This window comes from Lagenorhynchus albirostris, chromosome 3, assembly GCF_949774975.1.
Source record: "Lagenorhynchus albirostris chromosome 3, mLagAlb1.1, whole genome shotgun sequence".
In the NCBI taxonomy this organism is placed as follows: domain Eukaryota; kingdom Metazoa; phylum Chordata; class Mammalia; order Artiodactyla; family Delphinidae; genus Lagenorhynchus; species Lagenorhynchus albirostris.
The window spans coordinates 163,069,669-163,083,765 of NC_083097.1; the positions used below are offsets into that span (position 1 = coordinate 163,069,669).

At 42.5% G+C, this 14,097-nt stretch overlaps 1 protein-coding gene across 1 annotated transcript in view; it reads right to left on the reverse strand.

Annotated features, from left to right (window-relative positions):
- The window catches only part of LOC132518478 (adhesion G protein-coupled receptor E2-like), a 31,791-nt gene that overhangs the window by 15,551 nt on the left and 2,143 nt on the right, over positions 1-14,097 (reverse strand). Inside the window, 5 exon segments of the mRNA XM_060146418.1 lie at positions 145-342; positions 3,021-3,200; positions 3,384-3,503; positions 3,505-3,614; positions 3,804-3,911. Coding sequence (XP_060002401.1) covers positions 145-342; positions 3,021-3,200; positions 3,384-3,503; positions 3,505-3,614; positions 3,804-3,911 — 716 coding nt within the window.

Sequence of the window (14,097 nt, forward strand, 5' to 3'; positions counted from 1 at the left end):
TTGTGCCAATCAGTGTGAAATTGGCTACTTACATATCTAACTTTACCTGGAATGCCATTTTATTAAGGAGTCCAAGGCAGCATGGCTTCATGAACTCAGCATCCCCTGGGGCAGAGCAGGGGTATTTTGGGACAATTTAAGCACCTTGATCTCGGTTCTGTTGATGGCTATTAGGAAGAGCAGGTGGGCCAGGAAGAGGCAGAGTGAGAGCTGCAGGTGGAGCAAAGTGCTGGTGTTCTGGATGGCTTTGCACAGCAGGAAGGTGAGGGCTGCCAGGAGGAGGCACAGCAGAGAGAGGCTCAGCCCCACGTAGGTGATCACAGTCAGTGTGGGATCCTTCTCCTGGGACACATCAGAGAGGACATCACAGTCACCCTTTCCTGCTCTGGGGTAATGATGCTTCCACCATTTTTGTTTTTATTTTTAGGCATATAAAAACCAGGAATGAAGGAGCCAAGTAGATATGTGATGTTTATGGCTAACTTTCTACAGGTTCAGAATGTTAGAATTTTGTGGGATCTGATATGATTAATTCTGTCTCTGGAAGGATTGAGGGACAGGAGAGTCCTTAGTCAAGACCAAGCCCTGGAACTCACAAGGGTTTATTTTCCTTTAGACTTTTGGGCATGACTAAGCTTATGGGTCACCACAAGAGGTTCACATAGGCATGTAGTTCCATATTGAGCAAGCCTCCATCCCCATCATGTGATGGTGTGTGACATAGTCTGTACCTGGAGTCATGATGTCCAGGTATAAACCCTGACCCTGAACTCCACACACCTCATCCTGTAATAATTGTTCCTGACTCGTCACAAATCCTTACAGATTTAGAATTAAATCCTTGGTTAAAAGAGGAAAACTGATACATTTTGTTGACAGTGGTGGGTTAAAATTCATATTTTTCTGCCACTTTTTGGAATACATCCTAAAATCCCTGAGGACAAGGAAAAAAACCCTCACCAATTCCCTTTTAGTGTAAGTCAGGGAAGGAGAGAGATCGAGAGATGGAGAGAGGTGGAGAGAGAGAGACAAAGAGAGGAAAGGATGAAGGAGAAAATGAAGATTAAAACATTCAAAGTAGGTGCATCTGGATAAAGAGCAATTGAGTATTTTTAGCACAAATTTTATTTTGCAACATATCTCTATGTTTGATTTTGTTTAGGAATAAAATGTTTAAAAATAAATAATGAGGCCACCAGATGATTTTGATGAACTATAAAATTTGAGAATATTTGGTTTATTGAATAAAACTAATTTTCCTACTGTATTAAGAGCTCCCCCAAATCCATAAGAAATTTATCAACAAGACAGTGGAAAAATATACCAAGGATGTGAACAAATTGTTTCCAGAGACAGAAATACTAATAGCTCCTAAATGAAGATGTTACAGTCCATTAATAATAAAAAACACACACAGTTTTTCCTAGATATGATATTTACATCTTAGATGGGTAAACATCCAAAAATTTGCTAGTAAACTTGTGGTAATGGTGTGAGGAATCACAAACTTTTACATAATACCTGTGTCAGTGTCCACAGGTGCGACCTCAAGATGTTGAAATACGGAAATATCTACCAACATGCAATTATGAATTTGACCCAGTATCCATTCTAACTGCATATTCAAACATGAGATCAATGAGGTAAGTGTAAACAGTTGCAACATTATTTGTATTAGTAAGTGATCTAATAAAAACGCCCATTATGAGAGGCCTTGATATAGAATTTACAGCACATTCACACAACAGAATGTATTTGGCCAGAAAATAATGAAGAATCCTTTGACAACTCAAGAGAATAATCTATCAGCTGTGTGAAAAAAGGAGAGCCAAAGAAGAAATACATATACTATATTTATATGTGTAAAATATCTATTGAAATTTGCAGGAGAAATTAACAACTTTGGTTGTTGAAGCAAGAGGAACTAAGTGTCTGGAGCTAAGATTGAGATGGAGAATCTCCAGTGTTTCCTCTCTTGTTCCGTTGGAATTCAAAACTCAACTATCTGAACTCTTCAATAAACAGGAAGCAGTATATAAATAAAAGTATGAATATTGTGGTATTTAGGGACGTGGCTGTAGGAAACATGGACTCGGAGTATCGTTCAAACTTCTGGGGGCTCCTATGAGGTCTGACCATGGTGCTGTGATCATTTCCATGCTTACTTTCATGTGAGTGCCACCTTTATTTCAGTAAATTCCCCATTACTTGAGATCACCAGAGAGTATTTGGTTTTGGTGAACCAGAGAAAGTAAGCAGCTCACCTGGCCAGGTGAGGAGGCAAAGATTTCTCCTGACCCACCTGTACTCACTGGCTCCCTTGGCCCCGTCTGCTATCACCAAATCTTCCTTTATGCAGCCCCTGTGCGTCCCTGGTCTGAAGACCCCTGTGGTAAGCAGAATTCTAATTGGCAATCATATCCTATCCCCTGAGGTACACATAACCACTTCCAGGTTTGAAGTCAAATGCCAATGTAGGTTCTGCTGTGAAGGGATTTGCAAATGGAATTCATGTCCCACATTAAGTGATGTTAAGAAAGTTTATCCTGCATGGGCTTGCCTTAATCATGTGAGCTTTTATTGGAGAAAAGATCCAAAGTTTGAGAGAGTTTTGATGTGAGGAATCTTCTCTTGCTGGCCTCCAGATAGGAACATTGATACACTGTGAGAGGGCCCAGGAGAGGTCCACATGAGAAGGAATGCAGGTAGCCCCTGAGAGCTAAACCTGGACCCCTGCTGACAGATAGGAGACAAGGAGACCTCAGTCCTACCATCACAAGGAACTGAATTGTACCCAGAATCAGAGGGTTAGAGGAGGACCCCAAGCCTCAGATGAGAATGCAGTCCAGGCTGACAGAATGATTTCAGCCTTGTAAGAACCTGAGCAGACAACCTAGCTATACCATGCCAGATTGCTGACCAGCAATAACTGTGAGATAATAATTTTTTCAGGTTTTACATATGTGGGAATTTGTTACACAGTGGTTGACATTGAATGCAGCCCTTCTCAGGGCTCTCACCTGCACATTGTATTGGGCCATGAGGACAGCAAAGCTGCTGAGGTGGGTGCATTGGAAGATGGTGCTGTTGTCTCTGGTGCTGGCCATCCTGCAGCCTTTGGCGGCCCAATGACCAATTCCATTCTGGCCACACTCCCAGAAAACACAGCATATCTTCTCCCTTGGCCCAGGGATCACTGACTTTAGGAACAGGAAATAGGTGTGAGATGGTGGTTCTGTAACTCAGAAATGCTGACCCAAATCTGGCTCATGAAGGGCTTTCCTGGGGATATTATGCACCCATGGGGGAGCCCCCTGAAGCCCAAGGCTGTGCCCAGGACACAGGGGTCTTCCACCCCACAGGTCCATCCCACCTGGACTCACATGTTGGAAGACAAAGGTGACTGGGAAGCTGAGGTTCTGGGTGTTATTGCTGGTGATAAAGGTGGATACAACATCTGACAGCAGGATGTGGGAGATTTCTTGCAGCAAACCCTTGTGTTTTGCTGCACAACCCATGCAGAACTGCCTGTTCTTCAGTATCCAGGACCAGGGGGACTTTATCCAACAACTTCCCTATCCCTGGGGTGGAGACAAGGCCCACCACAATAGTACCTGCAGGATAAGAGCAAGGTTGACATCTTGGGGGTGCCCAACATGACCCCTCCTTTAGATGGACTCTTTCCTTGTGGTCCCACCATAACCCGCAATTCCCTTTAAAGTTTAGTTTTCTGTTTGTCACTTTTTCGTGTATCTTTTCCCACTGTGAATCCTCAGGGACCGTTTCCCTGCCTCAACCATTACCTGAGTCATTAGATTCGTGCACTGTATCCCAGGTCAGCATCATCTGTGTCTGACTCTGAATCAAGGTGATATTCCTGTCTTCTTCCTCCAACACCTTCAGGGACAGTTCTAAGAGTTGTGGGGGTTATACAAGGAAGTTAGATTAGCAATTGTGCCTACAGTGGTAAACATAATACTATTATTTGTATATATAAGAAAATAAATGTTTTACTATATTATATAAATATGTAAATACTTTATATATTACATAACATATATTATATATAATGGTATTATTTGTTATAAGTAATAACATTTGGTACACATAATAATGGTATATCTGTATATCTTTTGAACCTACAAAGGATTACAATAGAACACTATAAGAAATTTATTCCACAACAAGTTAGGCAACCTAGATGAAAAGGAGAAATTCCTAGAGACACACAAAATACCAAAAATGACTTAAGAAAATGGAAAATCAGAATGATCTGGTAACAGGTAAGCAGGTTGAATCAGTATCCAAAACTTCCCCCAAAGAAAAGAACAGAACAGATGGCTTCTATGTTGAATTCTCCCAGCCATTCATGGAAGAATTAACACTAATCCTTTGTAAACCTCTCTATAGAATAGAAGAGAAAGGAACACTACCTAAATATTCTATGAGACCATCATTACCCTATAAATAAAATAAGATAAAGACATCACAAAAACCCCATAGACCAATATCCATTATGAACATGGATACACAAATAGTCAATAAAATATTAGGAAAAATTTTATCCAAGGAAACTCAAGACACATATTGAAAACTACAAAAGATTGTTGAAAGAAATTAGAAACCCTAAATATATCATAAGACATCCTATGTTCATAGACTGGAGAGTTCATATTGTTAAGGTTCATATTGTTAAGATGGCAGTAGTCTCCAAAGTGGTCTACAGATTCAGTGCAAGCCATATCAAAATTCTGACATCATTAAATTAATTTTTTGGGAGAAATGGAAAGCTCATCCTAAAATTCATAGGGAATTACGAGTGGCCTGGCTATGCAAAGCAATCTTGAAAATGAAAAACAAATTCGGAGGAGTTACAATTCCTCATTTCAAAACTTACTACCAACCTATGTTCCAGCCACTCTGGGGTCCATGTGTTTGTGGTCAGCATACAGTTAACTTCTTCCACCTGGTGGGAGTTTTATTATCAGGAAAACAACTCAAAGATACAGCTCAGATTATTATATATACCCTTGAGGAGGAACTCAAGTCCTTGGCTTTGTTTTCTGGCTAAACTATTATTATTTTGTCTTGCTTGACCCTTTTCCTTTCTTTCAGCATTCTCCCCCTTCTCTTATTAAATTTGCTCTTTGGAACTCCGGGAAGGCCTAGGAGGCTAAAGATTTTCTACAATATAAACATCAGGTGGGGGATACAGGGGTCTTTCCCCTGTAAAGTCCCCATGGGTTCTGCTTGGTTTGATATGGACTGAATATTAGATGATACCAAAATAGTCTCAACTTTTGAAGCGTGGTATTGGTATTATGGTTACACGGGACAATGTCCTGATTCTGGATGATTCATGCTGAAATATTTAATGGTGAAGTGTCATGATATTTTCAACTTTCAAATGGTTCAGAAAAAAATTATACATCTACATGCAGTCAGTTCTGCTATAATGCTTGTTTGAAAACATGATATTTTTCTGGGTATTGATAAATTTGGAAACAATTTGAACATAATGTAAATTTCATGTTTGCTTATGTGCAATTTCATCAGCAAGGCACACAAGAGAAACAGGAGTTAACTGCAGAAAACTGCACCCAGGTGAACCTAGCTGCTCAGAAATACACAAAACACATGCGCACAGCTCAAGACACTGCCAGCTCATTCAGTGCCTCTCAGGTGTTATGAAGGATCCCAATATCCATCTGGGTTCTGACTTTCTGTCTGATTTTAGGTAACTCTCCCTCCACCTCTTCATTATAACTCACAAGTGTCAATCCTTCTGATGATCACTTCTACAAGCAAAGGACAGGCCTCTTTCAAGGTAAAGTGCTCTGTTTCTTGTAGTGCTTTTGTATTTCTTAATCATTCAATATATGTAAGATGCTGTTTTATTAGATTCCTTTTTTTTTAAATGTCAGTGACAAGTTTTGAGAGTTGAACCCCACCCAATCCCATTTTTCCCATAAGCCCTGTGGCTTTCACTGTGTGATTATGCACAATATTGGTTAGGAACACCTATGAAAAAATCTTGTTTAAAAGCAAACTTCCCTGGAGGGGGCAAGTTCCAGCCCACTGGCTGAAACTCATTATGTTCAACCACGTGACCTTCTGCCCTGTTGTCACTCAGGGAAAGGGGGTGGGTTCTCATGAACTGTCCAATCAGGGGCGCAGCACGAGAAGGTGGGTGGGGCAACACTTAGCCGACCACTTAAAGGCTCCTGTAGGTGCTCAGCGTCAAGTTTCATCTGCTCTCCCGGGTGCAAGGTGTGTCTCTGTAGCGTATATGATGCTGTGAACTACAGAGGCGGCAGGAGTGGAACGGAGGACCCCAGGGGGACCCCAGAAGCCAGGAAATGGTGAGTTGAGGGGCCAGGTGTCCCAGGACAGGGAGGAGGGGTTGAGTCGGAACCTGCCACTGTGGGACCCGGACCCTGCTGCGGTCAACTCCGGAGTCTGCAGACCGAAGTCCGCCCGGGGCTCAGCTCAGACCTAAGCCCCCTCCAGCTCTCAGCGCGGGGGCTGGGCCAGCAGCCGAGACTTCGGGCGTCCTGTCCCATCACTGTGCGTGGTGACTTTGGCCCCGGAGCCTCTCTGGGCAGCTCTGCACCCGCAACCCGTCTCTCCTCAGATTGTGCATTGACCTCGGGTAGAGTCTTCAGACTCTGTGTCTGGTCTTTAAGTGTGGGTGGAGCTTTTGTCTGTGGGGACCCCCGTGCCAGTTTTCTCCCCAAGAGGACCCGTTTTCTCCTGAGTTCTCCAAATGTTTGGGGAAGCAGAGTCTCAAATCCACGAACCTGTCGCCCCAGCCTAGCTCTTCCTAGGGCTGGCATTAAATCCATAAATTCCAGGTCCCTCCCCGCCTTCCCAAAGCCAACTGCGTCTCTAATTCACAGTATCATTATCAACTATTTGTCCTCCGTGGTGCATGTCAAACAGACGCCGTATTTTTCTTTCCAGGGCAGAAAATTTATGTGTTCATTTATTTAATAATAAAATCAGGGCTTCCCTGGTGGCGCAGTGGTTGGGAGTCCGCCTGCCGATGCAGGGGACGCGGGTTCGTGCCCCGGTCTGGGAAGATCCCCCATGCCGCGGAGCGGCTGTGCCCGTGAGCCATGGCCGCTGAACCTGCGCGTCCGGAGCCTGTTGCTCCGCAACGGGAGAGGCCACAACAGTGAGAGGCCCGCGTACCGCAAAACAAACAAACAAAACAAAATAATAAAATCAATAGTATTATTAATGGAAATAAAAATTATTTAATGCTCACCATATATCAGGGACTGTGCAGACACCTTACACAGATCTCATTTAATCCTAACATGCAATAAATATTAAGCTCACTTTTTAGAAGCAAACATTGAAGGATCCAAGAAGTTAAATCCTTACACAGGGTCCCACAGCCACTCTTTGGCAGAGGGGGATGCAGAATTTCGTCATTTTCCCACAGCCAATGAGTGGCTCATGTTTAAAGGTGTAGTTTTTGGTTTTCCTCTCTTTACCATGAGAGGAAAGCAGAGAATAATCACCTGTATCTAGGCTGTGTGAAACCCTTGGGTGTCTCCCCCCAGAGTCTTTCCTGGGCACAGACATCCTGTATCCTATGGGAAGACCTTGGGTGTAGCTACCCCCTGAGAAATGTTCCTGCTCCTCCATGGGTTTGTCACCCTAAAAAGTTTTATTCACTTTTTAGTCACCGTTTTACAGTAATTGTAAACTAAAGAAAGAGGTGAATTTCAGAAAAGTATAATATAACATTAGTACATTGCCTGTGTTAAAATTTGTTTCCCTTTCTTCCTGCCCTTAGCGGGTGTTTCTGAAGTCTTTTGCTTACTTTTGGGTGCTTTCGAATGTGTCAGTAATTCCAGGGCTTAGGCTTGCAGAGCAGAAGTGCTCAAGTATGATTGTTTACAAAAGTTTCTTGTCATGGTAATAATAACCAGCATCATTATTTTCTGGAGTCAATAGATACTTGTGGCTTTTCTTGTTGAGCTGGCAGAATGCCTTACAATCTTCATTTTTTTTTTCCTTCTTCATTTTTCATGAAGTGTTGTGTTGCTGTCTTTGCATTTGAAGAAACAGTCACCTCCTCCAGTTTTTACTGACTGGCTTTGGGAGAGAAACACCCTCACCATTCAACCCAGATGGATATTCTGAGCTTCTCTCAGGCTTTTTCTGTGGATGCCCACTTCATGCCTCTTGTTCTCTCTTTTGGACAGAATTCTTAAGATTCTATGCCTTTCCTTGATCCCTCACATCCAGGCTGGATGCTGTGTTTGCTTCCCCTGAAATGCTCAAGTCTGTATGTCTTCCCAATCCCACCTAGTCATGTGTGTGCTTATGAGCTACATGTGTGTGCTTACTGTGCAGTCTTGCGCTCCTCACCTGGGGGTCATGTGAGGAGCCAGACATAGGGTGGGGGTTGACGTATATGGAGCATTGGGTGTGCCCATGGCCAGTTGGAAGTGTCTGCAGGCAGAGTATCCCAAGCAGCTGGTGTGCAAGGCTCCTGATGGATTCAGTGAGCAATTAGTAGGGTGTGCAGCCCTTTTTTGGACTTCCAAGCCCTGGTTGGTGTGAGTCCTCATGACTTCCTGGTACCAGCCTTCCAGCCACTCATCCATGCTGACCCCCTTGGTATTCTTATTTATTTATTTATTTATTTTTGGCTGTGTTGGGTCTTCTTTGCTGCATGCGGGCTTTCTCTAGTTGCGGTGAGTGGGGGCTACTCTTAGTTGCAGTGCATGAGCTTCTCATTGCGGTGGCTTCTCTTGCTGCGGAGCACTGGCTCTAGGGCACGTGGACTTCAGCAGTTGTGGCTCACGGGCTCTAGAGTGCAGGCTTAGTAGTTGTGGCGCATGGGCTTAGCTGCTCCATGACTTGTAGGATCTTCCCGGACCAGGGCTCGAACCCATGTCCCCTGCATTGGCAGGCGGATTCTTAACCACTGCGCCACCAGGGAAGCCCAGTTTTGTTTTGTTTTTTAATCTACTGTGACAGGTTTTTTTGGTTTCACTTATTGTATTTAGACCACTGATGTTTAAAGTGATTATTGATATAGCTGGATTAATATCTACCATATTTTAACATTTTTTATTTGTTGCCCTTGTTCTTTGTTTCTTTTTTGTCTTCCACTTCTCTTCTGTCTTCTCTACCTTTTAGGGGATATTTTACTTGATTCCATTTTTTCTCTTCTCTTAACATATCATTATAACTTTTTTTTTTTTTACATTTTTGGTCATTGCCCTTGAGTTTGTAGTATACATTTACAACTAATCCAACTCCTCTCTGAAGTAACACCATAGCATTTCACTGGATGTGAAAATTCTCTCCCTTGCCCCTTGTAACATTTCTGTCATTCATTTCACTCATCCAAAAGCTATAATTACTGAATATGTTGCTGCTATTATTATTATCAACAAAATGTCAGATTAATTAAGAATAACAAAAACAAATGATTTTATTATTACCTTCATTTTTTCCTTCTCTAACACTTAACCTTTATCATTTACCTTCTTCCTGATGAATTTCTTTTAACTTTTTTTTTTGCAAAACAGGGATATTGGTGACAAATTCCCTCCATTTTTTTGGAAGTCTTTATTTCTCCCTCACTTGAAAGATAATTTGCTTGACACAAAATTCTAGTTGGGTGGTTTCTCTTTCAACTCTGTGTTTCACAAAACTCTCTTTCTGCTTGCATGGTTTCTGAAAAGTCCAATTTACTTCTTATCCTTGTTTCTCTGTAGCTAAGGTTTTTTTTTTCCCTGACTTCTTTCAAGATTTTTTTTGTTTTTGATTTTTCTTGAGTTTGAATATATATTTCTAGGTGTGCATTTTTAGGGTTTTTATCCTGTTTGGTGACCTCTGAGCTGCCTACATCTGTATTTTGGTATCCATTATTAATTTGGGGGAAAATCTCATTATTATTTTATGTATCCTGTTTATTTCTTCTCCTTCATGTATTCCCATGTTGTATATGTTACACCTTTTTTAATTGTCCCAAAGCTCTTGGATTTCTGTTCTGTCTTTTTACCCTTTTCTTATCTTTGCATTTCAGTTCAGAAGGTTCTAGTGACAGCTCCTCAAGGTTGCCGATTCTTTTTTCTCACACATTTCCACTGTAATGATAAGGTCCCCCCAAAAAGGAATTCTTTACTTTTGTTCTGTTCTTTTGCTTTTTAAAAAAAATTTGATTTCCCTTTGGTTCTTTTTTAGAGTTTCCAGCTCTGCACATGTTACCTATCTGTTCTTGCAGGTCATCCATTATTTCCATTAGAGCACTTAGCATATGAATCATGGTTGCTTTAAATTACTGGTCTGATAATTCCAGCATATCTGCTACATCTGAGTCAGGTTCTTTTGCTTGTCCTAATCCCAGAGATGTGTTGGGGTGGTTTTTTTTCTCTCTCCCCACTTTTTGTTATTTTTTTAGGAGATGTGTTTTTTAAGTCTTTTATTGTGCCTTTTAATCTTTTGTTGAATACCAGACATGACGTACCGTGAAAAGGAACTGAGGTTTTTAGGCCTGTAGTATGAGATTTTAGGTTTATCTGACTAGGGTTTGGACTTATTATTTGCTGTGGCTGTCAGAGGCTAAAATATCTTCAGGTGTCCTTGCTTTTGTCTCCCATGTCATCTTTAGGAGTACTATAGAGACTTGTAAATGAGTTCTGAAACAAACAGTTCTGTCAGTGTTTTATACTGTTACTAGGTGTCTTCTTGATGTGGTGGTATGTTGAGGGTGGAAAGGAAATGTTTTATAGTCGCATGATTGGGTCTCAGTATGTGACCATGGACTGTGACCCTCCTGTGGTATAAGAAGGATATTTGGTCTTTGTCCATGGTTCTTAGCAAAGACCTCCTAAAGCCCTTGGAATTTCCCATGTGATAAGGGTGATAGTAGCATCTTATGTTCTAATGAGGCAACTGTTTCCAGACCCATAGATGATTTCATGATGGGGGATGGTTACCAGGAAGAACAAGCTATGATTAGAGGCTTAGAGCTTTCAGCCCAGCCCATGCTCAAGCCCCCAATGTTGAAAACTCCATCAAAACCCCTAAACCTCGGGATTCAGAGATATCTGAGTTGGTGAACACATCACTGTGCTGGGAGGCTGTCATGCCAGGAGAGGGCATGGAACCTTCCTACCCCTGCTTCCCTACTTTGCCCTGTGCACCCTTTCCATTCGGCTGTTCCTGACTTGTATCTTTTCAAATAAACTGATAATAATAAGTAAAGCATTTTTCTTTAGTTCTAATATTCTATCAAATTAACAGACATGAGGGGTTATAGGGAACTTCCGAATTTGTAGTCAGCCATCCAGAAACGTGTGTGGCCTGGGCCTTGCATTTGCAGCTGGCATCTGACACGGGGGCCGTCTTGTGGTGTTGCAGCAAGGGGGACCCCTTCCTGGGCCTGAGAGTGGGCTCTTGTCTAACACTCAGAAATGAATTGTCCAAGGAGACACACATGCTGACAAAGCGAGAGATTTCACTGGGAAGGGGCGCCTGGGTGGAGAGCAGCAGGGTAGGGGAACCCAGAAGAACTGCTCTGCCACATGGCTCAAAGTCTCACGTTTTATAGTAATGGGGTTCGTTTCTGGGTTGTCTCTGGCCAATCATTCTGACTCAGGGTCCTTCCTGGTGGCACGCCCATCGCTCAGCCAAGATGGATTCCAGTGAGAAGGATTCTGGGAGGTTGGTAAGATATACGGACTGGCATCTCTTCTCTCCTTTTGACCTTTCCCGAATTCTTATGGTTGGTGGTAGCTGTTAGTTCATTCCTTACCAGAACCTCCTGTTGTAAGATAACTCATTGCAAGCGGTTACTATCCTGTCTGGCCAGGGTGGGCAGTTACGGTCAGAGGTTCCCCCAACAACAGGACTTGGCCCTTCAACTATGGAATCTGATGTTAACTTTGGTTAGTGGTAGAATTGAGTTGTAAGACACCCAGTTGGAACTGGAGAGCTGGTGAAGTGGTTTCGGAAAACACACCACGTATTTGCTGTTGGGGTTTAAACAAAACAAAACAAAACTCTCAACCTCACAAGTCTTTCTGAGGTCCCTCTCCCCCTCAGCTTAGGTTAGGCAGAAAGGCTAGAGGAGACTCAAGTTAGCAATTTTCCCTGTTGCCAGAAAAACTTGGCTGTCTGTGCACTGATGCTGAACAGGAATATGGAGACAGGGTTTTTGGAGGAAAAGAAAGATAGCTTTTAATTCTTTGCCAGGCAAAGGGGAAAACACAGCAGGCTAGCACCTCAAGAACTGTGCCCTCACTTCCTGAGGAGTCAGAGGAGATCTTATAGGTGGGGCTCGAGGTCCGGGGGTGTATGATAAGGATCAAATCATGAAGGTCTTGCATTTTTCTTCTTCTTGCATTATTTCAAAACAGTCACAGCTGGAGTCAGGCAGCCCATCCCGGTAACTGGGCCTGTTTGTCTCTGGTTTATTGGCCTGTGACCTTCTTTCTGAAATGCAAAAAGCGACAAGGGGTGACTTGTAACAAGGGAGTGCAGGGAGCTTAAACACCAGGTGCAGGATGTAATTTACATCACACAGAGTTAGGGGGTGATAGGTGTAGGATGTAATTCACATAGTGTCAGGTAGTGATAGGTTAGCTTTGTGAAGGACAAATCTAGTTACTGACAGTACAGATTAGTACCAGTTAAAATATAGCTAGAAGTGATTAACTCTTTCAGGCCTGTTTGTTTCTTCTCTAGCCTGATCACTGTTCCCTTAACTTTCCTTGTTCTCAGGAGAGGAAAAACTTCATTTCTATTTTTGCTGCAACAAACTCCCCACTGCTGGTTCATTCCCTCCATATCAGTGGAGGAAGGGAAACGGGCGTCATTCTTGTCTGGCTGAGGACAAAACTTCAGTTTTGCTCCACTTGACAAACACCAGCTGTCTGGCCCAGGGGCCCATCCATCTCCTACTTCACCCTCCCACCACGTCAGTTAGGCACTGGCAAAACAGACTCTTTTGAGGACAGGCATTGTTAAGAGCAGAATATTGTGGGCATATTTCAAATTTTCTATTTTACTGTCTTTCCAATTTTGGAGACAGCAGTCGGCCCTGTGATTAATGGTTTGATGGATCCGAGCTGTTAATTTTAGGTTTGTTTGCTTTTTTCTGGTGAGGATTATAGGAATGTCCCCTTCTGTGCTCTTTACATGCCAGATGAGAATCTAGAAGGCTGACTCCATTTTTTATGTTTGACTGCTGACAACTTTTAACGCCTCATCCTTCCTTCTCCTGGTGCCCCACATCTGTACAAGATGACAAGAAGCCCTGGGTGCTTACTTCTTTGGTGCTGGTAGGAGATGAAATCCTTGGTAGCCTCTGCCTTTATGTGCAACATCTCACACTAGTCCACCTCCTAATCTCAATTAAAACAAACAAACAAACAAAAACCTCAGGCCAAAATTTGCAGCAACATGGATGGACCTAGAGATTCTCATACTGAGTGAAGTAAGTCGGACAGAGAAAGACAAATATCATATTATATCGCTTATATGTGGAATCTAAAAAAATGGCACAACTGAACTTATTTATAAAACAGAAATAGAGTCATAGATGTGAAAAGCAAACATGGTTACTGGGGGGAAAGGGGGGTGGGGAAGGTTAAATTGGGAGATTGGGATTGACATATACACACTAACATATATAAAATAGAGGGACTTCCCTGGTGTCCAGTGGTTAAGACTCTCCACTTCCAATGCAGGAGGCACAGGTTCAATCCCTGGTCTGGGAACTAGACCCATGTGCTGCATGGTGTGGCCAAAAATTTTTTTTTAATTAAAATAAATAAAATAGATAACTAATAGGGACCTACTGTATAGCACAGGGAGCCCTACTCAGGACTCTGTAATGACCTATATGGGAAAAGAATCTAAAAAAGAGTGGATCTATGTTTATGTATAATTGATTCACTTTGCTGTACAGCAGAAACTAACACAACATTGTAAATCAACTATATTCCAAAAAAAATTAAAAAAACAAAAAACTCAGGCCAGGCTCCTTGCCTTGTTCTGTCCAGGCACTTCCCACCTGCTTAAGAGGCCTTCCCTGCCCTCCCCAGACACTTCCATTATGGA